The sequence below is a fragment of the Pleurodeles waltl genome, chromosome 2_1, assembly GCF_031143425.1.
Source record: "Pleurodeles waltl isolate 20211129_DDA chromosome 2_1, aPleWal1.hap1.20221129, whole genome shotgun sequence".
Classification (NCBI taxonomy): domain Eukaryota; kingdom Metazoa; phylum Chordata; class Amphibia; order Caudata; family Salamandridae; genus Pleurodeles; species Pleurodeles waltl.
In genome coordinates, this window is record NC_090438.1 from 304,848,559 (window position 1) to 304,875,768 (window position 27,210).

General features: G+C 45.2%; 1 protein-coding gene across 1 annotated transcript in view; it reads right to left on the reverse strand.

Annotated features, from left to right (window-relative positions):
• WDR44 (WD repeat domain 44) overlaps positions 1–27,210 on the reverse strand; it is a 464,168-nt gene that overhangs the window by 103,309 nt on the left and 333,649 nt on the right. Inside the window, exons 15-16 of the mRNA XM_069212536.1 lie at positions 22,801–22,992; positions 10,020–10,121 (exon numbers count right to left, since the gene is read on the reverse strand). Of these exons, the coding sequence (XP_069068637.1) occupies positions 10,020–10,121; positions 22,801–22,992 (294 nt within the window). The remainder of the gene's footprint in view (positions 1–10,019; positions 10,122–22,800; positions 22,993–27,210) is intronic.

Below are 27,210 nucleotides of genomic sequence, written 5' to 3' on the forward strand. Positions count from 1 at the left end.
GACATTTTCCATTGAGTTTGTCTGCTTTAGTGTTCATAGAGCCTGCCAGATGATGAACCACCAGGGACATGCCATGCTGCTCCAGTCAGGTCCAGAGGCACAGAGCCCCACCCAGCTTGTTGCAGTACCACATGGTGGTGGTGCTGTCTGTGAACATGATCTCCACCTCTCCCAAATGGCCACCCCATCCCAAAAGTGATGCATCAGTCACTATTGTCAGATCTGGTTGGTGAAGGGAGCAGGATCTACCTCTGACCTAATCGAGGTTTGTTAACCACCACTGAAAATCTTGCACAGTTCCCTCCAAGATCTGGACTTTGAAAGAGAGATTCCCCTGATTGTGCGCCCACTGGAACTTCAGGTCCCACTGCAGAGCCTGCATATACCATCTAAAATGTGTCACCAGCAGGATGCAGGAGGCCATGAGGCCCAGCAGTCTCAGAGTAATTCTCACTGAAATCTAGGATAAAGGCTGAAACATCGGCATCGTAGCCTGAATATCCTGGACTCGCCGCTTGGGAGGAAAAGCCCAAAACTGCACTGTGTCCAGAACAGCACTGATGAAAGGGAGCACCTGAGAGGGAGTCAAGTGTGACTTCAGCACATTTATAGTGAACTCCAGAGAATGTATGAGGTCTACCGTAGTCTGCAGGAGGGAGACAACAGCCTGGGGTGAGCCCCTCTTCAACAACCAGTCGTCAAGAAAGGGGGAAGACTGACACCCCTGATCTGCGCAGATGAGTTGCGACCACCGCCATCATCTTGGTCAAAAACCAAGAGGTGCTGGTAAGGTTAAAGGGAGCACGGTGACCTGAAAGTTCTCGTGGCCTGCTGTGGACTGCAACTAACGTCTGTGGGTAGGCAGGACAGGAATATGGAAATAAGCATTCTACAAGTCCAATACCACCATCCAGTCTCTTGGGTCCCGGCCAGATAGAACCTCAGCCAGAGTGAGCATTTTGAACTTGTCCTTCTTGAGGAAGAGGTTGAGGGTCCGAAGGTCTAGGACAGGGCAGAGGTGCTTGTATTTTTTGGGTACCAGAAAGTAGCGGAATAGCAATCACAACCTACTTCTGCCACAGAAACCCTCTAAATGGCTCCCTTGGCCAAGGGAGCTATAACTCCCACTCAGAGGAGTGCAAGTGATCCTCCGTCATCTGATCATAGGATGGTGGCATGGATGGAGGGGCAGTCTAGAAGGGGACGGAGTAACCCCATCGGACTATCTGCAAAATCCACCTGTCTTGACGTGACAGATTGCCAGTGGAGAACATGATAGTGAATCCTGCCTCTGACTGGCCCCTGGTGTGGGAGAGTCAGACTGGGAAGGTTTGGAGGCAGCTGCAGAGAAGCAGCTTTAGTGGGGGTGGACTGCCCATACCAATGGCTTCCTGATCTACGAAGACGCTTGTTCTCACGTCTCTGGCCATGCCAAGCCTCAGCAGAATTTCGGCATGGTGGCTGGATAGGAAATGACATGCCTCTAGATGCCCCTTCTATAGCCACGAAAGGCAGACTGAGGGGGATAGGGGAAGCCAGGCCCAATGACCTGGCCATGGCAGCAGAATCCTTGAAGCCCTTGAGCGCAGAGTCTGCTTTCTCTCCGTAGAGACACGTGCCATCAAAGGACATGTCAGTAAGATTAGGTTGGACATCCCCAGAAAAGTAAGGCGTCCTCAACCAAGTGTGGAGCCTAAAGGCCATTGTAGATGAAACCGCCCTGCCCAGTGAGTTGGTCGTGTCTAGTCCTCATTGGATCCTGAACTTTGCTACATCAGTAACTGCTTGGGAAAGTACAGCCCGGGGCTTCTCCAGGATCTGCACAGCGGTATCCCACGGCATGTGGGAAAAATGGCCTAAAAGACATGCAGTGTTCACGGACCGCAATGCTAGGCTGGCGGAAAGAAACATTTTCTTCCTAAGCGTGTCCAGTCTCTTAGATTCCCTATCCGGGGGTGTGGAAGGAAATACTCCATGTAAGGTAGAGGCTTGGATAATCAAGCTCTCAGGGGTTGAGTGTTGAGTAAGAAAACTTGGGTCACCTGGAGCAGGGCGAAGGTAGTGGGCAATTATCTTGTTGACAGGATTTGGACCAGGTACCCAGGTGGACATCTGTAAGGGCTTCAATTATGGGGTGCAAGAGTTCGGAGGATGAAGCTCCAGGTTAAAGCACCTGTGTCAGGAGGTTAGTCCTGACTGCCACTGAAGGAAGCTCAAGGTCCAGAACCTTAGCCGCTCTTCTCACCACCATAGTGTAGGACGCTCCCTTCACCATAGCCTCAGTACGGGGAGAAAGCATTATGGCATCTAGGGAGGTATCCAATCCATTGGCTTCACCCACGTATGTATGCCACTCTATAGAGTCTTGGAGCTAGCACTCCAAAGGGTCCAAGGACCCCCTCCCATTCCTCACCGTAACTTAGCCCATCAGAAAGGCAAGGGTGCTGCCAGTGTTGGCGTCGTACGATGGCTATCTGGTTCCGTCGCTGAGTCAGCAATGAGGATGAGGCTGCCTATGGGCACAGGTGGCACCGGGACCGTCTACGTCAGGACCGGCATCAGGGCAGGTCGGAGTGGTACAACCGATGCCAGTCCGGAATCAGATTCATGGTTTCCCCCCTCCCCCACAATGCTGAGGCCAGAGCCATAGGGGGGGAACCCATGGGGCCCAAAGGAACTCCAACAGGGACGGGCTCCTCATAAATGAGGCACATGTACTAATAAAACTCAAAGATGGGCAGGAATCGCGGAAACTCGGGGAGGCGTAGAGTTGGCAGGGGCGCAGTTTTCCGCCGAACAAGGCTTAAAGTGCTGACGCTTCAACGTCTCTTTGGCCGATGAGAAGTCGCAGAATGCTTCGACTTCTTGCTCTTATTCTTGTGCCTCGACTTACCCAATCGTCCTGAGGAGTTGGGGAGGGATGATGGAGGACCCCGTGACCACTTCAGGGACCTTCCTCTCGGCCAGGACCTCGACTTGCATGGAGTCAAGAATTGGGACACCATCAGCTTCAGGGACCGCTCCCTCAAAGCCTTCAGACACATGGTCTGACACCCTGAGCACGACTTCGGGTTGTGGTCGCGCTGCAGGCATCAAAGCAAACAAGATGTGGATCCGTCATTGACATCGCCTGATGACACTACCCGCAGGGCTTAAACACAGCTTTCTTCGATGACCTCCTTGACTCACCCGGTCAACTGACACCACATAATGGCGCCCAAGGGTGTAGGAGGCTGACTCAGTTTATGGGGTACACCTATGATGTGGCACCATAAGTGAGTCCAGGCAACCCTTAGTAATAGTGTTTAGGTGTCTGTAGGAAGGTGGCTCTGTATATACTATCTCAAAGTGAGAGATAGTGTGCACAGAGTCCAAGGGTTCCCCTTAGAGGTTAACAGAGGCAAAATTAGATAATACTGATGCTCTATTTTGTGGTAGTGTGGTCGAGCAGTAGGCTTATCAGTGGGTAGTGTTAAGCATTTGTGGTACACACACACGAAATAAATGAGAACAGACCTAACACCAGGCCAATAGGTTTTTATATAGAAATATATTATTTTCTTCATTTATTTTAGAACCACAAGATTCAGAATGTAAGGTACTTCACAGAGGTAAGTATTGAACTTTGAATTAAAACAGTAATGTACACAGTTTTGGCAAAAATGGCAATAAGCTATTTTAAAAGTGGACACTGCAAAAATCAACAGTTCCTGGGGGAGGTAAGTATTGCTTAGTTTCTCATGTAAGTAAAGCACTTACAAGTTCAGTCTCCTGGACTTAGGCAGCCCACCGTTGGCGGTTCCAGTCAACCCCAAACACCCAGCACCAGCAATAAAGGACCGGTCAGTTGCAGAGGTCAAAGTAGGGCCCAAATAACATAGGCGCCTATAGAGAACAGGGGTGCTCCGGATCCAGTCAGCTAGCAGGTAAGTACCTGTGCCCTCGGGGAGCAGACCAAGGGGGTTTTGTAGAGCACTGGGAGGTCCCAAACAGGCACAAAAAAATACACCCTCAGCGGCACAGGGGCAGCCGGGTGCAGTGTGTGAACAAGGCGTCGGGTTTTGTATTGAAGTCAATGAAGGGACCCGGGGGTCACTCTGGTGATGCAGGCAGGGCACAGGGGGGCTTCTCGGGCCAGCCACCAACTGGGCTGGGATGAGGGCTGCCTGCTGATCACTCCTGCACTGGTGGTTGGTTTCTCTTAATCCTGGGTGCTGCGCGTTCAGTGCTTCTTCCAGGCGTCGGGTTCCTTTGTTACCGGGCAGTCGCGGTCCGGGGGAGCCTCTGGATCCTCTCTGCAGTCGTCACTGTGGGGGTGCAGGGAGGTCGACTCAGGGTGTCTACATCGTTGGAGTTGCCTGGGGGTCCTCTCTGCGGTGTCGGTTTCTCTGGACATGAGCCGGGGGACTCAGGTGCACAGTGTGAAGACTCACGCTTCCGGAGTGAGGCTGGAGTCTTCTTTGGAAATGTTTTCTTTGTTGCAGTTTTGGACAGAGCCGCTGTCCTCAGGAGTTCTTGGTCCTTTAGGTGCAGGTCAGTCCTCTGAGTCCTCAGAGGTTACTGGTCCCGCTGGATGCATCACTGTGCAGGTTCTCGGAGTCTGGAGTCAGGTCGGTAGGGCTGGGGCCAAGTCAGTTGTTGTCTCCGTCGTCTCTGCAGGGCTTTTAGGTCAGCAGTCCTTCTGTCTTCAGGTTGCAGGAATCTGGTTTCCTGGGTTCAGGGTCGCCCCTAAATACTAAATTTAGGGGTATGTTTAGGTCAGGGGGGAAGTAGCCGATGGCTACTGTCCTGGAGTGTGGCTACACCCTCTTTCTGCCCCCTCCCTGTGGGGAGGGGGGCACATCCCTAAACCTATTGGGGGGCATCCTCCAAAACAAGATGAAGGATTTCCTAAGGCAGGGGTCACCTCAGCTCAGGGCACCTTAGGGGCTGTCCTGACTGGAGGGTGACTACTCCTTGTTTTTCTCATTATCTCCTCCGGACTTGCCGCCAAAAGTGGGGGCTGTGTCCGGAGGGGTGGCCATCTCCACTAGCTGGAGTGCCCTGCGGCATTGTAACACCAGGCTTGAGCCTTTGAGGCTCACCGTCAGGTGTTACAGTTCCTGCATGGGGAGGTGTGAAGCACCTCCACCCAGTGCAGGCTTTGTTCCTGGCCACAGAGTAACAAAGGCACTCACCCCATGTAGCCAGAAACCCATCTGGATGTGGCAGGCTAGCAGAAACTGGTCAGCCTAACACTAGGAATTGGACTGGTATTCAGGGGGCATCTCTAAGATGCCCTTCAGGGAGCATCTCTAAGATGCCCTCTGTGTGTATTTTTCAATAAATCCCACACTGGCATCAGTGTGGATTTATTGCGCTGAGAGGTTTGATACCAAACTTCCCAGTATTCTGTGCAGCCATTATGGAACTGTGGAGTTTGTGTTTGACAAACTCCCAGACCATATACTCTTGATGGCTACCCTGCACTTACAATGTCTAAGATTTGGCTTAGACACTGTAGGGGCATAGAGCTCATGCAATTATGCCCTCACCTGTGGTATATTGCACCCTGCCTTAGGGCTGTAAGGCCTGCTAAGGGGTGACTTACCTTTGCCACAGGAAGTGGGTTGTGGACATCGTACTCGGAGGGGAGTGCCATGTTGACTTCGTCATTTTCTCCCCACCAGCACACACAAGCTGTGAGGCCATGTGCTGAGTGAGGGGTCCCCAGGGTGGCATAATACATGCTGCAGCCTTTAGAGACCTTCCCTGGACGCAGGGCTCTTGGTACCAGGGGTACCATTTACAAGGGACTTATCTGTGTGCCAGGGCTGTTCCAATTGTGGAGACAAAGGTACAGTTTAGGGAAAGAACACTGGTGATGGGGCCTGGTTAGCATGGTCCCAACACATTTTCAATCATAACTAGCATTAACAAAAGGCAAAAACTTAGGGGGTAACCATGCCATGAGAGGCATTTTCCTACAGTGTCCATATAGCAAAAACTCTCTAGGGGTAGCTGTGGTGAGCAGCTAAAGCTTATCCAGGAGTGGAAAGCACTTGCAATATCACAATAGTCAGTCAGTAACTGTTCACAAGAAAGAACCACACAAGGTATTGCAAAAATAAAGTCTGCTTTATTACAACACTAAGGATGCACTAACATTGGCATATCTCCACTTGGAGATATATGCACACAAAATATATGCTTAACAACAAAAAGGAAAATCATAAAAATACATGGGAGCCCCACTGGGGGCCATAAACTAAGAAAGTGATACAAGAATGGAGGGGCCCAACCAAGTTAAGTCTGTTACAATCCCAGGGGCTGTGGGGAGTAGTTACCAGAGGTTAATCCTAGAAAACCCACACGCACCCAGGTGCAGAGTTGTTATCGAGTCGGATGTCACATGGGCTTACACAGGACTGTCGCAGTTGGAGTTTTATAGATTCAGGACCCTTCCAAAGGGACCCAGAGAAAACCAGTTGGCACAAAGAAGGTTGGTGAGTGGCCCCACCCGTGGATACCCAGAAGACCGAAGTACCTACTTCAGGGAGCCCAGGTGCATAAGGGTGAAGTGGCGTCAGGAAATCTCGTTAAAGACAATAAAAGCCTCGGTTGTCCAGCTTCTGTCACAACCTGTGGACCAGTGAAACCCAAAGGTGGATTACATATGAGAAGAATCTGAAAAAAGGGAAATGTGTCCAACCACTCAGAGATGTCCAGGCGGTGTAGGTAGGCAATGCCCACCCTCTTGGAGGTGAAGTTCCTGCAGGACGGTGAAGAAAGGAGTCTAGCTGTGGAGTCCAGGAGGATGCAGGAGTTCCTTGGAGTCACCCACGAGCTGTCCCACTTCGGTCGCGGATTGCAGGAGGTTCAGTGGCCAGCAAGACCACCAACAAGCCTTGGCAAATGGAAATAGATGTTGCAAGGAAGACTGTAGGTTTTTGGGGACCAGCAAATCTTAGTGTTTCGACCCTTGGGGAAGAGTCGGGGCAGGCCGTCAGCAGGAAGGAAAGCCAGCCGAGTCAGAGGAGCCACCCACGAGTGACCCACTGGCAACAGACACAGAGAGGCCTCAGCAGCCCAACAAAACAGGAGTTCTATGTTTCAGGAGCTGCAGAGTAGAAGCTGGTCTTGGAATTGGAGCATGGTGGAGGATGGGGCTTCTTAGAGCCCCAAGATCTCTTGCAGGAAGAGCCGACAAGCCTTGGCAAGAGCAACAGTCGCGATGCACAGGGGTTCCGTTCCAGTCACTGCAGCAAGGGGACACCATCTCCCAAGTTGGTCAGAAGACAAGTTGGACCTAGAGAGGACCACAGAACCACCATCTGTGAGCAGAGCGTTTTTGTTGCCCGTGGGACAGCAGGATCCCCTAGACGATCTTTGTCTTGAGGTGCCTGCAGGGAAGTGACTCCTTCACTCCAAAGGAGATTTCTTCTTGTTTCTTGGACGCAGGCAGAGTCCTTGTGACCGTGGAGGATACACAGCTATATGTTGCAGATATCTTGCAGGAGCTGGAGAAACAATGTTGTAGTGGGAGCCCTCCCAACTGGATACAGTCTTTTTTCAGTTCCAAAAGCCGACCAGCAGCGGTTCTGGAGTCCAGGAGCAAAAGATGTCTTGCAGAGAGTTCTTTTAAGAGTCTTGCCCGACTAATCTAAGGACCCACCCTCAGGGGAACCCTTAAGCAAACCTAAAAGGGGGAGTGGTCACTCTCTGTAGTGACCCACCTATCAGAGGGGGTCAGGGACTTCATCTACCGGGCCAAATCAGTCAGATGCTCCCAGGGGCCGTTGCCTACCTTGTTTCCAAGATGGCAGAATCAACTGGCCACCTGGCAGAGCTCTGTACACCTCTCTACAGGAGGAGCTGGACAAGGGGTGGTCACTTCCCTGTCCTTTGTGTAAATTTGCGCTAGAGCGGTAAGCAGGGGTTCCTGCCATAGTGTAAATCAGATTATGCAAGGCGGGCACCAAATGTGCCCTTCAAAGCAGTCTGGTGGTGCTCAGAGGCCACCCTACCGAATTCCAGAGAACCCTATTTCAAAGGGAGAGGTGGTCACACCTCTCCCTTGCACAAAATCCTTTGTTCTGCCTTCCCTTGCTTGAGTTGGGCTCATCAGCAGGAGGTCAAGAACAGTGTCTGGGGTCGGCAGAAGCATGGGCTGGCAGCCAGACCGCGTAAGACTGCAAAAGCAGAACCAGGGGTCCTCTAAGGAATCCCCAGAGTACATGGAATCATGCAACAAGCACTGGAATCAATGAAGTTGCATGATTCCAACATGTTTGATTTGAAACATACCCAAGCTATGTAGCTGGACACCTTGTGCGGCACATAGTGCGGCCCATGGGAGACCCCTAGTGTACCAATGTCCTGGGTACCTAAGTACCATATACTAGGCACTTACCTGGGTGCACCAGTATGACAATTGTGGGTTTAAAAGTTTACCAGCAACCAAATTTAGAGGAGAGAGCACATACACTGGGGCCTTGATTTAGCAGGATCACAGAGTACTACAGTCTAAACACACTGACACCAGGCAAAAAGTGGGGGTCCCTATATCAGAAAGATGCTACTTTCCTACAAAAGGTACTGCTCAGAAAATTCTCCAGATCAAGCTGATGCCTCGGGGAAATTAAAAAGGTAAGGAATCTGAAACTACAAGTCTCTATCAGATAGGATAAGCTGTGAGGATGTCGCAAAATGCCCAGTTCTAATATATACCGTTCAATATTTCCACTTTATGCATCTGACCCAAAGGAGTCTGCTTTGACTATATGGCACTTATCCCAGTACATATCCCTGATGTCAATTGGACAAAACTAGGCTTTATCTTCTGGTTTGGGATTGTTCGATGCCCTCAGGTTTCTGGTGTAAAGTGATGAAGGCCTTGCAGTTTAGATATGGGCACCGTCTGTCCAGGACAGAGTGTTGAATTGTGGGACAGTTTAACGTTTCTTAAAAAGGAGGCACAGACTACAAAATCTGTAGATCGCCAGTTAATATTATCAAAGACGTGTGTTATGATGACACTGAATGTGAATACCTCTCCTGTGCAAAAACAAGTGCAGACAAATTAGTTGGTGCAAGGTAGAGAACACTTTTATTAGGTTGAGAAAGAAATCAAAAGATCTCCCAGCATGGACATCCCACAATGACTGCTAAAAATATCTGCAAACGAGACAAACTGAAACTGTGTATTAGGTATGTATTATGGGCCTATGGTAAATTGTATTGGTTATCGACTCTGTACTCCGTGCTGTGGAAAGCACTTGGCACTCCTCGAGAGAGGAGGTTAATATAAACGATTACCACTGTGTTTCGAAACTCCTGGGATAGTATTGTTGCTGTCAATCCTAGGGAACTCATACTACTCAGGTGTCTGCTTCAGTGTAATAGCCCTGTGAATCTTTACTGATACTTTCCAGCATAATTAATACCCCTGAGTTTTGTACTGCTTGAAGTACTGTTTATAGAGACAGTAATGAATATATTTGAATTATAAAATACGCTCTCCTGGCAACTCCAACATTATCTGATCATTTACTATTTACTTTTGTGAACTACTGTAAAGCCAGATAAACTGATACATGCAAACCTTTACAGAACTCGGAAAAAATGACTCTCTATGTCCATTAATGTGCTGCTAATTGCAATACACTATACAATGGTGTTCATCAATCACATGGCAGGTCTGCCTTTGTGCCATTAAACTATTTCCATTTTGGGCCACGTGTTTGCAGTTGACTACCTTCGAGTGAAACACAAAGGGCGCAGACTGATAGAGGTAGATAGCAAAATTGGATTAATATTGCCCATAAATCGTTTCCCTTTGGTTGAATTCTAAGAAACGTCCAGACATTGAGGGTGTACTATCCATATTCTAAATAAATGCTGGATATAAGGAGTATACATGCTACAAGTTAATTGAGCTACCAAATACATAACAGGGTAAATAAGAATGAATAAGTAAACAATCATAAACCAGTTTGCTCGTTGAATTAAACATATTAGAACGGAAAATAATGGAGTACCTTATTTTCTCCAGGTAAAGGCTCAATTCCGGTGATTTTCCTTCCCACTTTGTTTCGTCCTCTGGTAGAACGTACATGTATTTGAGTGTGGTACTTCAAATGCTAATGAAATAAAGTGAAAGAGTTTCAAGGTGAGAGACAGATTTTCAAAATTTTCACGGCACTGAGAAACCATCTTTTCAAATGACCAAAATATTCTAAAAAATATTCATTAGAATAATTCTATTTTACCACGACAGACTAGAAATGCTAAGGACTTAAGTATTTCCTCAATGTTAGTGCTATACGATCTCAAACAAAACCATCTACGCAACCAAATGTTTAGCTGAAAACGAACAGAAACTGTTTCCAGGCACAATGCTTCTTACATTTGGTCTAAATCGTGTTCTACTTTCAATATAGAGAGTCGGTATTACATGGCGAACTGTTATATTTTATTTGTTGTCCACAAGGTGCGCTGAGATAGTAGGTCATGGATTTGCAGAAAGCAAACTGAGTCACTGGGCGGTGGATGATGTCTGATTAGGAGACGATCACATTTAGGTGCACAGCAGCATAGAGTCAAGAAATTCCTTCTGCATGAAAGCCACTCCTGCACTTTTGTTAAGTACGTTTTTTTATTATAATCTCACATCCTGGTGGTACTGCCTCGTGCACAATGGGGATTGCATCTGCTGCTAGCTATCTTTCAAGTATGAAGGCAGTTGTTAGTTGGATATCCATGATTAAGTCATGTGCGTTATATTTACTTTTTTGCTACAGATCTGTTGATAAGTTTGCATTTGCACTCTTTTGATCTTAATGGAATGCAATTGGATTTGGTCAACTGGCGGTGGTCTAGGCAGTAAGGGCTACTTGTAATTTTACAGTGCAAAACTCTTGGGATCATTTTTCATCTATTAAAGACCTCGGCTGTATGTGGACAGGGCGTCGACTGGCATGCTTTTGAGGTTTGAACATGTAAGGTGGACTTGATTTTCATCAGCGCTGCGACAGGTGAGCTAAAAACCCTATCTCAGAGTAATATTTGGGTGTCCCTATGCTGTGGTTGCATATAGCATGCATGCTTCTGCTAGCTGCCTTATTAAGTTAATTTAGGCATGTCTTGATCATTTGCGATGTAATAATGATTGCAGTGTCAGGTGTGGGGTTTCAGCTAGCTTGCTTTGGAAATACACCTATTTAGTTAGTTGCAAATCTAATCCAGATCACTGTAGGCATGAACGTTTTTCACTGGTGACAATCTTGGCGCTTTTTAATATCAGGATGCACATTGTGGGGCATTTCAAGATGGCAGCTTTAAGTGGTTTGTTTAAAGACCTTTCTGAGAACCTAATCCCTACTCCTAGTTGCCACAGCTGCCTGGTTCTCTCACTACAAATCTTCAAAGATGAGCCTCTCCAGTGATAGGTTACAGAGGTCTGGCCTTTTCACTTTGTCCCTCTTGGGATGAGTCTACCCTGGTGCACTGTAAAAAAGCTATTATCACGTGCAGATGAACAAGTTACTTACCTTCAGTAACACCTTATCTGATAGAGACCTCTAGCTGCAGATTCCTTACCTTACAACTATCTCCAGGAATCAGAATGGATCTGGAAATTTATTTGTGAGCAGTACTCTTATATGACAGTAGGTGGCATCATTCGGCTCCGCATGATATCCGCACCAGAAGTGATGTTTGCTGTGCCTATATAGGCACCACCCAGATGAGCTGACATCAGTTTCTTTTCGTGACTTTCCACGCCAGGAGTGTGGAGCTATGAATAACACGGACCACTGGTATGGAAAACTAGGGCCCTGAAAAGGTAGTAGCCTTGTTCCTAGGAATCTGTTGGTGGAGCGGGGAATGTTGGGTGAGTTGGTGAGGAATCTGCAGCTAGATACAGTCTCCACAAGATAAGGCATTGATAAAAGGTGAAGGAGGGAACATAAGTTGAGACCTTTCAAGAACCTATTTACAACACTGGATTTGAAGAGGGATGGCTATTCAGGCAACCGCAAAAAAGCAGAGACAGCCCTTCAGAATGCCCAAAGCAGAACCGTGCTGCAAAAGAAGAAAAAGAAGAACTTGAGAAATGGAGGCAGAAAGGGGATCAATTTGCGTTTCTGAACACCATACCACAAACGGCAGCCATATATCATATTGGCGGATGGACGCCAGGCTGCCAAGATAACATGTCAGATTTCAGAAGGAAGGTCAAAAGCTGCCAAATGCCACCACTCAATCTCCATGCAAGAAGCCAAAGAGTTGACAGGTTCGGGTGGAGAACCTTCCCCTGCTGGGCAGCCTAATCGGTGAATTGATGGGCATGCTCAACAGCTCCACTCAAGACGGAAAGCGTTCCAAACAACAGTCGCCTTGGAAACTCCAAAGCGCAAAACTGCAGACATTGCACGTTCTTGGTGGTGGCGAAGAGATCTAACCAAAGCTGCCCCCAATGCTGAAAGAGGCTTTGCACCACTTCCAGGTGCAGAAGCCATTCGTGATACATAGGCATCTTTGGCTGAGTTTGTCCAACCTGGTATTGAGAGAGTCCACCAGCTGTTAAAATACCAGGGAGATATTCGGCCAGGTCCAAAGATGCAGGACCTCTTGACAAAGAGTCCACGACCCCACCACCACTCTGTTTGTTGTAGTACAACATGACTGTGATGTTGTCCATGAACACCTGCACTACCATTTCCTTGACAGAGAGTAGAAAGGCTTTCAACACAATTGGATCAACATAGCTCCAACAGGTTGATGCGTAGTCCGGATTCTGCCAGGGGCAGAGTCCTTTGGTCTCCACCTCTCCCAGATGGCTGTCCATCCAAGAAGTGATGCATCTGTCACCACTGTGAAACCTGGTTGGGGAAGGGCGAGGGGTCTATCGCTACCCCAATTGTTATTTGTTGACCACCACTGCAGATCTTTTGCAGTTTCCTCTGAGAACTGGACCATTTTGGAGAGCTTCCCCTGATGCTGTGCCCACTGGAATTTCAGGTCCCACTGCTGAGCCTGCATATGCCAGTGGGCATGCGTCACCAGCACGATGCAGGAGGCCATGAGTCCCAGCAGCCTCAGAGTCAGTCTCACTAAAATCCAGAACAGAGGTTGAAACATTGGTATCATAGCATGAATACCCTGGACTTGCCATTCAGGAGGGTAAGCCCGAAAATGCACCATGTCCACAACAACTACGATGAAGGGAATCATCTGAGAGGGAGTCAGGTGTTACTTTGGCACATTGATAATGAAACCTAGAATTTGCAAGAAGGTCGCTGTGACCTAGTTGTGGGAGAAGCCGGGGGAAAGCCCGCCTTCAACAGCCAGTCATTGAGAGAGGAGATGATAGGCACCTCTGATCTTCGCAGATGAACTGAAACCACTGCCATCATCTTGGTGAACATCCGAGAGGGGGAGGTGTATGCTAGCAAGGCCAACAAGATGCACGGTGAACTGAAAGTGCTTGTGGTCTACCCTGAACCACAGGATACGAATGTTAAAGTTTACGTCCTGCAACTCCAATGCTACCATCCAATCTACTGGGTCGAGGGCAGGCAGGACCTGCGGCAGAGCTAGCATTCCGAACTTCTCCCAACTGAAGAAGAAACTGAAAAGGCATGGGTCTAAGAAAGGACAAAGGCCTCCATCTTTTTTTGGCACCAAACATAGCGGCAATAGCAACCAAAACCCACTTCTGGTGTCTGCACCCTCTCTATGACTCCCTTGGCCAAGAGAGCCACGACTTCCTGAAGGAAAAGGGGTAGGTGCTCCCCTGTTAACCTGTTAGTCACGAAGGGAAGGGAGTATCCCCTTCAGACAATTTGTAAAACCCACTTGTCCGATATTATGGACTGCCAGTGGGGCAGGTGCTGTAGAAGAGCCATCCAGTTGCCGGAAGAATATCAATAAACAGATTTCACCATAGAGGTCGAACAAGATATTTAAATAAAATTGTAAAAAACAGCATACAGTCCAAAAAAGGGTCTCAAGATCACTGATGCCCACTGCAAAGGCAATGGTAACCAGGTATGCTGTCTTTCATGAAAGAACATTTAAGCTTACAAGAAGCCAATAGCTCAAATGGCGAAAACTGTTGGCTAAGAGGCTCTAATGTCTAAAGCCTGATTCTCGTGATAAACAACCCAATTGGGAAAACGTGAAGAAGGCAAACGAGAGAGAATGTAATGGCTTTACTGGAGGTTGGGCTAGAATACCTGTATGATAGCAAGTGCTGATCGCTGTCAGAAAGGTCATGCAAGAGTGAAGTTGTACATGTACCTCAGCCAGGTACCTTGAAAAGTATATTGCTTTGTTCACTGAACAGATGAGGAAGTTGATGTTCTTGCCTAATGCCCAGGCACAAATCTCCCCTAGTTAGTTCTGTACTTGAATGTGCTAGAGACTTACCCTGCAGACACTGGCATATCCTCACTGTCAAAAGAGACACAGTGGGGGCAAACGTCCTTTACCCAGGACTCTCACCAGTTCAGTAGTGGTAGTGAAGAAAAAGCTTTCATTCACTGATGTAGTGAAAAAAGGGCATAACATCCTTCACTTTCTGAATTAAGTTTAAAATCTTAGCCAATCTTTACCTTTTTTTTATAATGGTTATATCTGTTGTCAGTAGAAGAACTAATGATTGAGGTGATGGCTCTAGGCTTAGAATGAAAGGGTGTTCTACTTTTTAAAAGCTAGAAAGCAACAGTGCACCGGAAGGATTTATTGGCCAGTCTTGTCCCGATTAATCTAAGCAATTCAGGGAGGCCACCACTTCTTCATATTTGTACAAGGGAAAAGCCTCAAGGTTTATTCAGGCTACTTCTGTGGATCTGCAATGGCTCTGCCTTCCTACCCACCATTAGTAAGGAAGACACCTTCTACTTCAAAAGGGACTGTCCACTGACATAGACCGCAGATGTGACTGTTGTGTAGGAGGATTTTAGTCTCCCACTTCCTGGAAGCACTATGCAATGGCAACCTCAACCAAAGCTGGTGAAATTGACAAATGATACCTACACTTGTGTGTCTTTCTTGTGTTGTGATGGAGAATACAGAGGCTTACAGAACCTTAGCCAATTCCTGTAACCAAGCAAATAGAGAAAATCCCCAGAAACAAAAGCCTTCCATCCAGCCCCAGGAGCAGACTACGACATCTGGTAGTACAGGTTTCAAAGCAATGTAAGTGCAGTAGCAACTTCAGTCCTTCCCTGCAAAAGAGAGCTCTGGTGATCACTCATTCTTGGAACAGCACCACCATAAGCGTTCAGATGATGCAAGTCGCAATCTTAGTCTCTCCACTGGATGAGGCCATGGCCACTTCTGCGCCAGTTTATTCTAGGTCTGGTTGATTGAAAAGGGTCTTACTCCTCGCTGTTAGCACAGGGCAGGATTCCACATCAAAATTTCACACAGAAGGGCCGCAGTATCTTCAGGGAGACAATGACCACCAAGAAAGGAGCCCAAGACAAGGAGCCCAAGACAAGGAGCCCACAAACAGACATCTCACAAGCCTGCATCCCCTTGAAAATGTTATTTCTTTCCTTATCACGCATTAAAGTGCTATTTCTAAAAAAAAGGAAAAAACACAAGTGACTTACCAGTACACTTTAGTTCTCCAATATGGATATCTTTCATAGATTCACATTTGAATCATCCCTGCCATCGAGGTAGGAGTCCCACGGAACACATAGAGCTAAGCTTTTTAAATTTTATGGTCAAACAAGTGACAATGTTAACCAATATATTGTTTTACAAAGAAAGGAACTCCAGCCAATCAGAGAGCAACACATGAATCATCCTGCCCCGCAATACCTCAGATTTCTCAGTACTAGTGTAAATGTAAAATGACTAAGGTATTTAATCTGGTGAGTTCCAATAACGGGGAAAAAGGAAGGATTGCATGTGAATCTACAAAAGATATCAATATTGGAGCACCGCAGTGAACCCATAAGTAACTTGCTTTTTCTCCCATATTGAACTGTTCATATGTTCCCATGCTTGAATTCAAATAGCAAGCAGTATCACATTTGAAGGAATATGAAATTGCGGTGGTGGGAAGCACTTAACACGATCTGAACGCATTTCAAGTGCATCAAAAAAGGATAGCTCAGCTCACTGGAACAGATGGCGAAGAACCGCATGACCCACTGGTGCATCGTCTCTTGCTGGGGCATCTAGGAAGTAGTGCCTAGACAGCGTTTATCTGATCTTCCATGTAGTCACTGTGCATACATCAGGCAATGAAACTCCACTAAAGAGGACTGTAGACTTAGCCACACTCCTTGTGAAATGTGTACGAACTTCAGCATTCAAGGGTCTGCAGATGTTTTCATAACTGAGACCCACTGGATTATACTGCTTCTTCAAAGAGATTGTCATTTCTTGGGAGGGGCGTATTCTATGAGGAGCTGGTCTGAATTTCTAAAATATTTTATTCATCTTCTGAACACCTCAACATTTCAAGTATGAAGAGCTTTTTCTGCCGTATTAGTTAGATTTAAAAGAGAGTCTTCAATAGTATGGGTTCGGTTTAATGAAAATCAAATGGAACTTAAGGATAAAGTGAGGATTTGTTTGCAAAATTATGCTTTTCTTGAATTGCATAAATAGAGGCTGCCGTATTAGTTGGATTTGGATGAAAGCATTCAATATTATTGGTTGTGTTAAGTGAAAACCAGATGGAATTTAAGGATAAACTGAGGATTTGCTTTCAAAATGAAATTTTATTGAATTGCATAAATAGATGCTCAATAGTGAACATTTAAATCTCTCTGATCCTCCCGGCATAAGTAAGGATAAGCAATAACGTAATTTTTCAAGTGAGATATTTTAGATCTGCCTTACGAATGGGTTCAGAAGGACTTCTCATCAACTGAATCAAGAGTGTGTTAAGATGCCAAGGAATCAATGGTTTCTTAATTGGAGAGAAAGACCTAAGGAGTTCCTGCAGAATTTCTTTGATCACTCTTTTCAACCATAGCAACTTTTGATTTGAAGATCTCCTAAAGCTCGAAAATCCTGCAAGGCGGACCTTGACTGAGTTATATGAGACATCAGAACACGGCAGGTTAGGCAGGTATGGTAAAACTTGTTCAGGTGAAAATGCGAAAGGATGGTTATTGGTAGGAGAGCCCCATATCCAAAAACTTATTCAACTTTACATTATATTTTTTTTGTAGATTCAGCTCTCGCCCTTGCTAAGGTATCTCTGCATTCCTGAGAAATACTTAGAAGATGGACCTCATTATACTCAGGAGCTAAGCCAATAAACAGAGACTGTGATGGTGATGTGGATGAACAACTAGGCCTTTGCTGATCGAGTGGATTGCCTACACTGTTTTGAGTGGAATGTGATGCTGGTAACAACAGGAGGAGCTCTGTGCACTAAAATTATCTTGGCTATGCAGGGGCTATCTGGATAACACAAACCAGCTCCCTCTTCATTTAGTTGAGTAGCCTGGAAATCAGTGAGTGAGGGGGAAAAGTGCAGGAGGAAAATCGCTGCCCACACTATTTGGAAGTCTTCTTCACACAATCACTTGTGAGGGTATTTGCTGGCAGCAATTCGGCATTAGCTTGTCAGAGATGTTGCAAATAAATCTAGGTTTGGCTTTCCCCATTTCTGGTAAATCACGACAGATATTTATTGAGCTCTCATGCTTGACTCTCTTTTAGGTACTCTGCTTAAATTAACTGTCCTGATGGTCTATACCAGGGATATGCTCAATCTTCATTGTGATTTGATTTCATATAACCTATTCCCATATTGTATGGGCTTGCACAGAGAGCAAATGTGGCTTTGTTGAAATAGAATGCGTTGTTTGTATTGTCTTTCTGCACTAAATCGACAAACCTTTTTTTTTTAATCCTGAAGGCCTAGAACCACTGCCTTATGCACTAGCAGATTTATGTGCATCTTGAGTTCCTGGAGTGATCGCTTGCCGTTTACTTCAAAATCCTGCAGGTGAGCTCACCAACCTTCCACTGATGTTGCTGTTCTGCATCGAGCAGGTTATAGCGACCTTCATTTCAGGAGTAATTATGATAATATTGTCAATCTTTGGATTTGAATTTACTGTTTGTCTAAGTGTTCTTAGAGCAGCTGCGTGAATAGACAGGGCTGTATAAGAGGGATGCAAGAAGACATTATTCCTAAAAAAGACTTGTATACTTCACTTGAAGCAGACCTTTTTCTGAGAAGGATGAAGAAAGGTTTGTCATTTTTGGATACTTTCCTTTGTAGAAAAGGCTTTACGTAAGATTGCATAGAGCACTACTCCCAGAAGTGTTATTTTTCTGGATGGATGGAAACCGGATTGTTTCTTGTTCAGTTTTAATCCTAAATTTATGAAAATCTGGAGAAAGGATTTCCCGCTGTGCTTTGCAGCATGGAAGGATGGTGCTTTTATTATAGCCAGTCTAAATATGAAAAAACCTGAAAACCTTTCCTTCTTAAATAAGCCGCGATAGGTGCCATTCATTAGGTAAATATTCTGAGAGTGGACTTTAAGCGTCAGGACAGGAATTTGAATTAATAATGGCATCCGGACCTCTCCTGTGTTTTATATGGATATGGAAATAATCGTCCATGTTTTGGTGAGCGCAGGGGACCTCCTCTATAGCATCCTTGAGTAAGATTGACTGAATGTCCTCCTTTAACAGATAAAGATGTTGGTGTCACCTCCAGCGAGGTGGATTTCAAGGAGGTTTCTGATCAAAATTGAGGGTGTGTCCATGATAGATTAGGTCTAAAAACTGCCAATTTCAAGCTCCAGAACTCCAGTAATTGTACAAGGTTGAAATGTTTTTTGCTTCTTAATATAGGTCAAATGCTGGGGGGGACCAATGGCGAGAAAAGACGATGGCACTGTCGTCTTGCTGATAATTGTCTATTGGATATCTGTTTCACTACCCATGTCCAGCTACATAACGGTAACTCCGAACCTGGGCATGTTTGGTATCAAACATGCCGGAATCATACCCCAATACTTTTGCCAGTATTAACTGTATAATTCCATACACTCTGGGGGCTCCTTAGAGGACCCCCAGCTTTGCTCCTACCAGTCTGCAGGGTTTTCCCAGGTAGTCCGTGCTGCTGCCATCCTACAGACAGGTTTCTGCCCTCCTGCTGCTCGAACAGCTCAAGCCTAGGAAGGCAGAACAAAGGATTTCCTTTTGGAGAGGCAGGCAACACTCCCTTAGGAAACAGGTGTTACATGGCTTGGGAGGGGTAGCCTCCCCAAGCCACTGGTATGCTTTCAAGGGCACATTTGGTGCCCTTCTTCATAAACCGGTTAGCACCAGTCCATGGCCCCCGATTCCTCCTCTGGTGCGAAACTGGACAATGGAAAGGGGAGTTACCACTCCCCTGTCCATCACCATGCCAGGAGTGGTACCCAGAGAGCTCCTCCGGGTGGCCACTTGATTCTGCCATCTCGAATCCAAGGTGGGCAGAGGCGTCTGGGAGCATCTGAGTGGCCAGGTCAGGCAGGTGACGTCACAGCCCTGTCCTGATAAGTGGTCAACCTGGTAGGGGACCAATTCCCCTTTTAGGGCTATTTAGGGTCTCCTTCTTGGGCGGTCCTCGGTTTTGACGTGCAAGATTCCAGCAGACATTCTCTGCCAAGTTTACTTCGACTTCTGAACACTGGACCTGCAACTGGACTTCACAGGAGCCTACAATCTGCTGCTCCAGCGACGACTGCACTCTACAACATTGTTTCTCTGGTTCCTTCCAGCAACTGCAACATTTCCCCACCTGTGTATCCTCTGAGGGCAGCAACTCTTCAGTCTTCACCAAGAAACAAGAAGGAATCTCCCTTGGAGTGAAGGAGTCACTCCCATGCATCTGCAAGCACCAACTGCAACGACCGGCTGTGTGGATCCTCTCTCCTGCAACTCTGCATGGATCTTGCAACACAGCTGGGGGCCTGGAGTGGTCCCCTCACTCCTCTCTACCAGCTCCCAACTTGGGAGGTGGTGAGTCTTTGCCTCTCCCTGCAGGAAAGTACCCCTGTGCACTCCGGCTCTTGCAGAGACCTTGACTCTTCTTCCGAGAGATCTTCAGGCTCAGTGTAGCCCTGGCCTCCAGCACTTTTCTCTGCAATGCATGGTCTCCTGTCTGCTGCTCCAGCGACGTGAGATTCCTTTTCATGTGTGATGAGTGGGCCTCACTGTGACTCCTGAGTTGCCTGCGGGGGCTGCATCCTTGACTTCTGTCTCTCCTCACTGCTAAGGGTCACCTGGGACTCTTCTCCTTGGGTTGAGTCTCCTCAGACCCTCCTGGTCCCCAGAAGCTCTGCGACTCTTGCCTTTGCCAAGACTTGATGGTGGTTTTTTCACACCACTGACAGACTGCAACTCTTCTTCCAACGTAGGACGTCAACTGCATCACTCTTGAAACTCTTCCCCTTGTCCTGTGCTGCATAGCGGACTCCTGGTATTCACTGTCGGCCTGATCCTGCATCTCCAGATGGGTGGGTAGTGGCTCCTGGCCCAACCAGACATGCCAACTGGAAATGGACTTGGTCCCTCTTCATTTGCAAGTCCTCTTCTGTCAGGATCCATCTTCGGTTTCTTCCAGCTTTGCATGGGTCTAGTACAGTCCTTTTACTTACCTCTTCTCTCCTGGTCGCTGGGGGGGCACCCTGGTACATAGCTTTTGGTGTTCCTAGTTCCTCCAGCTCCCCTCTACAGATTCTACTTACCTGGGTGGGTCTGCCTTTCGCATTCCATTTTTTTAGTATATGGTTTGGCCTCCCCCTCTCTTGTTTACTGTTATTTCAATGTTTTGTATTGCTTTATATGCCCATTCCTGATTACTAAGGTGTATATAATAGTGTGTTTATTCACCTGCTAGTAGAGAATTGCCTATACAGTATTTTAGTATTTGTGTCACTAAAATAAAGTACCTTTATTTTTGTAACACTGTGTGGTTCTTTCATGTGTGTAAGTGCTGTGTGACTATAAGTGGCATTGCATAAGCTTTGCATGTCTCCTAGATAAGCCTTGGCTGTTCATCCACAGCTACCTCTAGAGAGCCTTGCTTCCTAGACACTGACTACACCTCACTGTAGAGATGGACTCTTGTGACTTGAGAACCTTTTCTAAAGGTTCTTCTGCAGCTTCCTCTTCTTTCTGCCTCTGTCTTTTGTGAGCTTCCCTTGGAGGAAAAGACGTTCACTCTTCCCCATCTCCAGAAAATGAAGTCTCTTTTGATCTTTTTCTCCATAATCACAAAAATAGCCCTGGATATCCTATCCTTGAAGGTTTTTGCTGAAAATGTGTGGTAATGCTTGCATTCCTTTGGTTTATGTCCAAGTTGCAAACAATATAGGCATTTCTTATGTGGATCATCAGAGAACAGTGAGTTTATTTGCAGGATCTCAATGCCCTAAAAATCTCTTAACAAAAAAAAAAATCTGAAAAGGTTTTGTCAGTAAATAAGCCAAGATGTTCCTTTCTGTTAGATGATGGTTGGAGTTCAGCCAAAGGTCAAAGAATGCTGAGAAAGAAGTTGTCTTAAGAACTGAGCGGAGCTCAGGGAGACTCCCTTCACACCTCATGTGGTTAGTAATCTGAGGCATAACGGCCCTTGAGCGAAAAGATGATTCATGTGTTGATCTCTGATTGGCTGGAGTTCTTTCTAAAATGATCTGAACTGTTCAATAATGTCACTTGTTTAAGCATAACTGTTAAATGCTTGACTTTACACAGCTTACTATGATTGCCATGGTACTCCCATCTCGACGATGAGGAAGATTCAAGCATGTGAATCTATGAAAGATTCAATACTGGAGAAGTGAAACTACAGTAAGTGGATGTAGCATTACATTTCCATACGCCCAGTAAAATACACGTCTACACAAAAGTAACATTTTTAAGCAAAAATAAGTTGAGTTCATGTAACAATTTTAGAATGAAAACTGAATAATTAATTGATAAGCTAGACAACAAAACCACGTTTGTATCATAAAACACAAAAACAGTCAGAAACAGTCAAGTTGCATTAGAACAATGAATTGATCCACTACAAATACACACAAAGATCCATTCAACATCATGAAGTACATTCAGATCCGCAAACGTTCACAACATTTGTGGCATGTACTAGAAGAAAAAATACGTACGTAGAGTTTGGTAGACATCCTGTGCTGTCAAAGTGCCTAGTAATATCCCATCTTACACAAATGTAATATTTTTAAGCAAAAAAGCTTAGTTCACTGTAATGATTTAAAATATTTAGAATAAAACTGAATAAGAAATTGATAAGCAAGGCCACAAACCCGCATTAGAACCATAGACACAAAAATAGAAACACCCAAGTTGCATTATAACACAGGTTAGGTCCACTACAAATGTACACAAAGATCCATTCAATACACTCAACATCAAGAAGTGCATTAATGTTACGCAAAGCTTCACAACTGAAAAACTGTGCACAAAGTATTAATAATAAAATACTTAGGACATTATGTAGAGTTTGGTGGACATTATATGCTGTCTGCCATATTTAGAATGCCATGGACCATAATACACGTGTAATACAGTGGACGAGACAACCACTATGCTTTTGATGGCTAAACTGTAAATAAGGCCCTTAACTGGTTTCCGAGGCTGAGTCAGTACACACATTTCACTTTTTTCTCCAATTTTAGAGCCTCTGTATTTTTTTAGGGGAAAAAAAACATTAGCATTTGTTTCAGAAATTCGGCTTAGGAACTGACAAAATGGAACTGACAAACAATAACTGACAAAGTTAACAATGTTGCTAGTTCTTCCAAGAATGCAATGTACCTCTGTATCATAGAAGATGCATCTACCATCATAAGTGCCAATCACTGCATATTTGCCATTCTGACAGAAGTTTGCTGCTGTTATTAGCCGTGTTTGTCCATCAACTTCATTCCATAACGCAACTTTTTTATCTGGGATATTCCACAGTCTAAGTTTTCCATCTAGTGACCCACTCAAAAAATAACGGTCATCCTGAAGAAAAACAGGAAGGTTATATAATTTAATGATTACAATTCATTTCATTACTAAAAAATACTATTGCTTCATAGCTACCTTTTGGACCTTCATTACATAATCATGATACAGCAAACAAACACCCAGAAAACAGCAAACAAATACACATAATTACTTATATTTTAAGGGATTCAGTGTACATAATTTTGAAAATTTCAACATGAGCAAGCAAAACAATATCACTGTGTATTAATGTGTAAAAATATAATACGCCTTTTATTATCAGAACAAACACCAGATTACTTCAAATATGTTTAGTGCTAGGATAAGCATACAACCCTGAACCATAAAAAGATACCTCTTCATTTACAGGTTTTAGTCTCAGAGCCACAAGAATGTCAGGAGGAGGAAGTGAAAGGCAGACTGCAGCTAAAACACAAAGCCTCCAGATAGGGATGATGTGCTTTCCCTACTAGACTTGGGTGTACTGAACTGCTGTTATGACCTTGTGGGCATGTTGTATGTTTTGCCTTATTTCCGTCTCTGAGAGCCCCCTTAAAGATTTGTGCTGGCTCATTGCTGCTTAAGGCCACTCATTTGCTCTATAGAGTATACCTACTGTGTGTCATTTTATTTATAGACATTTGCAGTGTAACAGTGTTTTATTATTCTTTGGTAGTGTACTTCTAGCTCGTGTTTAATATTCATGAAGTGTCCCCTTAGAAAAAAACAACAGTGACGTTAGATGAATATGGAAGAACATCCACATGCTTATGTTCTGATACCTTGGGTTAAGTTTTCTCAAGATAAGGTTAAAAAAATATATTATGTGTGTTGGCAAACCTCTCTAAGAGGGAGGTGGTGAAGACATTCCAGAAAGGACATTTACAACAAACAGTTTGCACCAAGGTGTTGCTTTCCTACTATCTTACCTTATTATTTTAGAAGCAATGACAACTGAGGCCAAACCAGAGAGGCGGAAGATGGGAAAATATGAGCAATGAGAACATATATGTGTAGGTCTTTTGGAAAGCATTTATTTTTTGGCAAGATTTTGGTGCCAATATGGACATTAAGAAGAACTAAGAGAAAAGTAATTTCATTGAAGATCATAGCACAGTACGCTGCCTATTTTCATATTTCCCTGTAGTTTCGTTATATTATCACCATAATTTTTATATCTGCAATGAGGTTTTTATATATTCTGTGCTTAAACAGACCTTAACATTTAATTAAGTGTTTAAAAAAGACAGCAGTGTAGAATTCTCGTGAATCCATTTTTTGAGAGAAAAACAGTACAAATAACACACTACAAATATAAATGTACTCTGAAAGTGTCTGGGGGATGACTCCTGGCCACAATATCTTCAGGTAAATTGTGGGAGATGCATGGGTTACAGATTAGATGTTCGTTCGGTTCAACATAGCAGGTTGGTACAATCATGTGCTTGACTGAGGGCCAAGAACGATCTACAGGGCTGTGGTGACAACAGAACTTGTAAAAATGTAACAGAAACCAAGCTCAAGTCAAACAGTTGTGGAAATGCACCAGATAAGGCTCCGGGAAATGCTATTATTGAGATACAGATTAAACAAGCTTGCCACTATCGCGGCAGTGATTTATATATACAAAGGTAAGCATCATAAATGTTTGAAGAGCTGATCGTCCAGAACAGTAAATAATCCTCAATCATTTTCTTTCATGAAAAAGCAGAAGTAAAACACCGGACAATATAATCTAAAGAAACATGATTCCATGCAGTAGTTCTTCTGAATCTTGAACTCTAAACGTGCAGTTTAACGATTCCCACAGGGAACCTCAGTGCGCGTGCTAACAGTCAGAGAATTGAAACTTGACAGGCTCTGGTGAATGTGCCTGTAGGGCTCTGGTTCTGCAGCAGAGAACCTTAAATCTTGGAACATGACCTCTTGCAAGATGGATCAGTAAAAAAAAAAACAGTGTTATACAGACGTATTGCTTCCTCTATCCCTAGAGCACATACAAAAATTTCTAAGGACAAATGACTACTTCACTGAGGTGAATCCCTTAAATGCTCGAGGGACAGGGACAACTGGAAAGGATGGATCTATAGACAGAATATTGCTTACCAGTAGCCAACTATTTGGCTTGTCGTGTTCTAAATCCATATGCAGTGCACTATCCTGCTACCAAGCCCTGAGGTCAGAATATTACAACCTGTTCATTTTGATGAATGAGTTCTGGTTTCGAGAAGGACCTTTGACCACATACCTGAAACCCCTTATGCATGAGAACATAGACTCCACTCAGATATAGTTTTTCCACACTTGCAGTAGGTGTGTTCAGTATTGAAATTAAACTGTTTAGTTAAGAAACCCCTATACATTCCCACCACAGGGGAGGTAGGAAGTGCATGTCAGTCTACAAATGGCAAGCTGCAAACAGTTGCTTACAGGTAACATTTTCCAATACGAGCATGAGATGTCGTAGATCACATGCTGTGCACAATCCTAAAAGCAATTCCCTAATCTCCCTAGAATTGAGGTGGATGGAAAAAGGAGGTAGGGGCTAAAGTTTTTAAAACAGTTTGGTCCACTGTATCACCTTTCCTTACATGAGTGTCCACAAAGTAGTGTTTTGTGAATGTGTGTGCTGATGATCATGTTGTAACCTTACAAATATTACTTAGGGGTGCGTTACCTAGAAAGGCCATGCTTGCACCTTTTTTGCATGTGGAACGAGCCTGAGGAATTTCAATGAGCTGTCTGATTGTTCATACATAGCAGGCCTGAATGCATCACGCAATCTATCTGGCTATATCCTCTTTTAAAATGGTTTACCCACATAAGCAGAAACAATTAAATGTTTTGTTCTGTGTAAGGTTTTGGTTGAGTCAATGTAGTACTTGAGCACATGCTTGCCATCCAGAGATTGTAATGCCCTTTCTGGTCCCTGCTTGAAGGATTTGTAAGCATGTAAGCAGTTAAACTGCTCGATTAAGGTGAAAAAGTGATACTGTCTTCCGTTGCGGATGGGGACAGGGAGGGGCAATATGTGTTGAGGCGCTCATCACTTTGTGAACCGGATTGAATGGTTCATTGACTGAAAGAGCTTGTAGGTCAATAACAGAGTAAGGAAGCGATTACTACTTGGCTTGAAGTGAGCAGGAATATTGTGGTTCTAAAGGTGCACCCATTAATATTTTCAAGATAATATTAAGAAGTCAAACTGTGCACATGAGGTGCACTAGGTGATTACCCATGCTTAACCCTTCCATGAATGCTTAGACAAAAGGAATTTTCACAAGTGTAATGAATTGTGGACCAGCCGTGAATCGAGTTGGGACTCCAAGCCCCAGCGACGCTGACTGTTAGGCGGGAGAGGACCTCCACAGCCTTTATAGCGCCAATACCTTTCCCGCAGTGAGGGCCCAGCCACAAATCAAGTGGGGACTCCAATCCCCAGCCACCCTTACACCAGGAGTCGTCCCTAAACCCATGTAAGGCGAGGGAGAACCCCTGCAGTGCTTCATAGTGCCAGCACCTTTCCTGCAGCGTGGGACCAGCTGTCAATCAAGTGGGGACTCCAAACCCCAGCAGCCCTTATGCCAGGAGGCATTCTGCACACCTATAAAGCAGGGGAGGACTCCACAGCACTTCATAGTGCTGACACCTTTCCCACAGCGCAGGACGCACACATGTGAAGTTCGGGCCAAGAGCAGGCCTGTCTGTGCCCGTCAAAGCCTGGAAGAGGCTGAGCTCGGCCATCCCCTTTGACTCGTTCCTCTCCAAAAGGTACGTCCTTCCTTTTATCTCATGTTATACCGCCTTGAACCATCGTCAGGAGGACTTATGTGTGACCTCAGTCCTAACACCCACCCTAACTTCGTTTTTGCTAGCAAGGCATCTCCCAACTAACTCTGCACCTAGAATAAATAGTGTATTTGCATCACACAGCCTATTCTGCAATTTGCTCTAACTAGCCGGACATTTCAGAGACTGTAATTTGGCACCCTTATTGTTGCATTTGTATGTTTATTCGTGACCTATTGTGGTCTGTTTTGCTTTCTTTTTCTCTTTATCAATAAGGTCTTTTGCTTACTCAGTTGATAAAGAAGAGGTATAGTTAGCAAAGACAATGGTAAAAAGGAAAAGCATAAAAAAACATTTACGGGAGCCCACCAATAAGAAAGGCCCAGGGTTAGCCCCAAACAATGTTACCCTTCAAGAAACTGATTATCTAATGAGGGCTATACA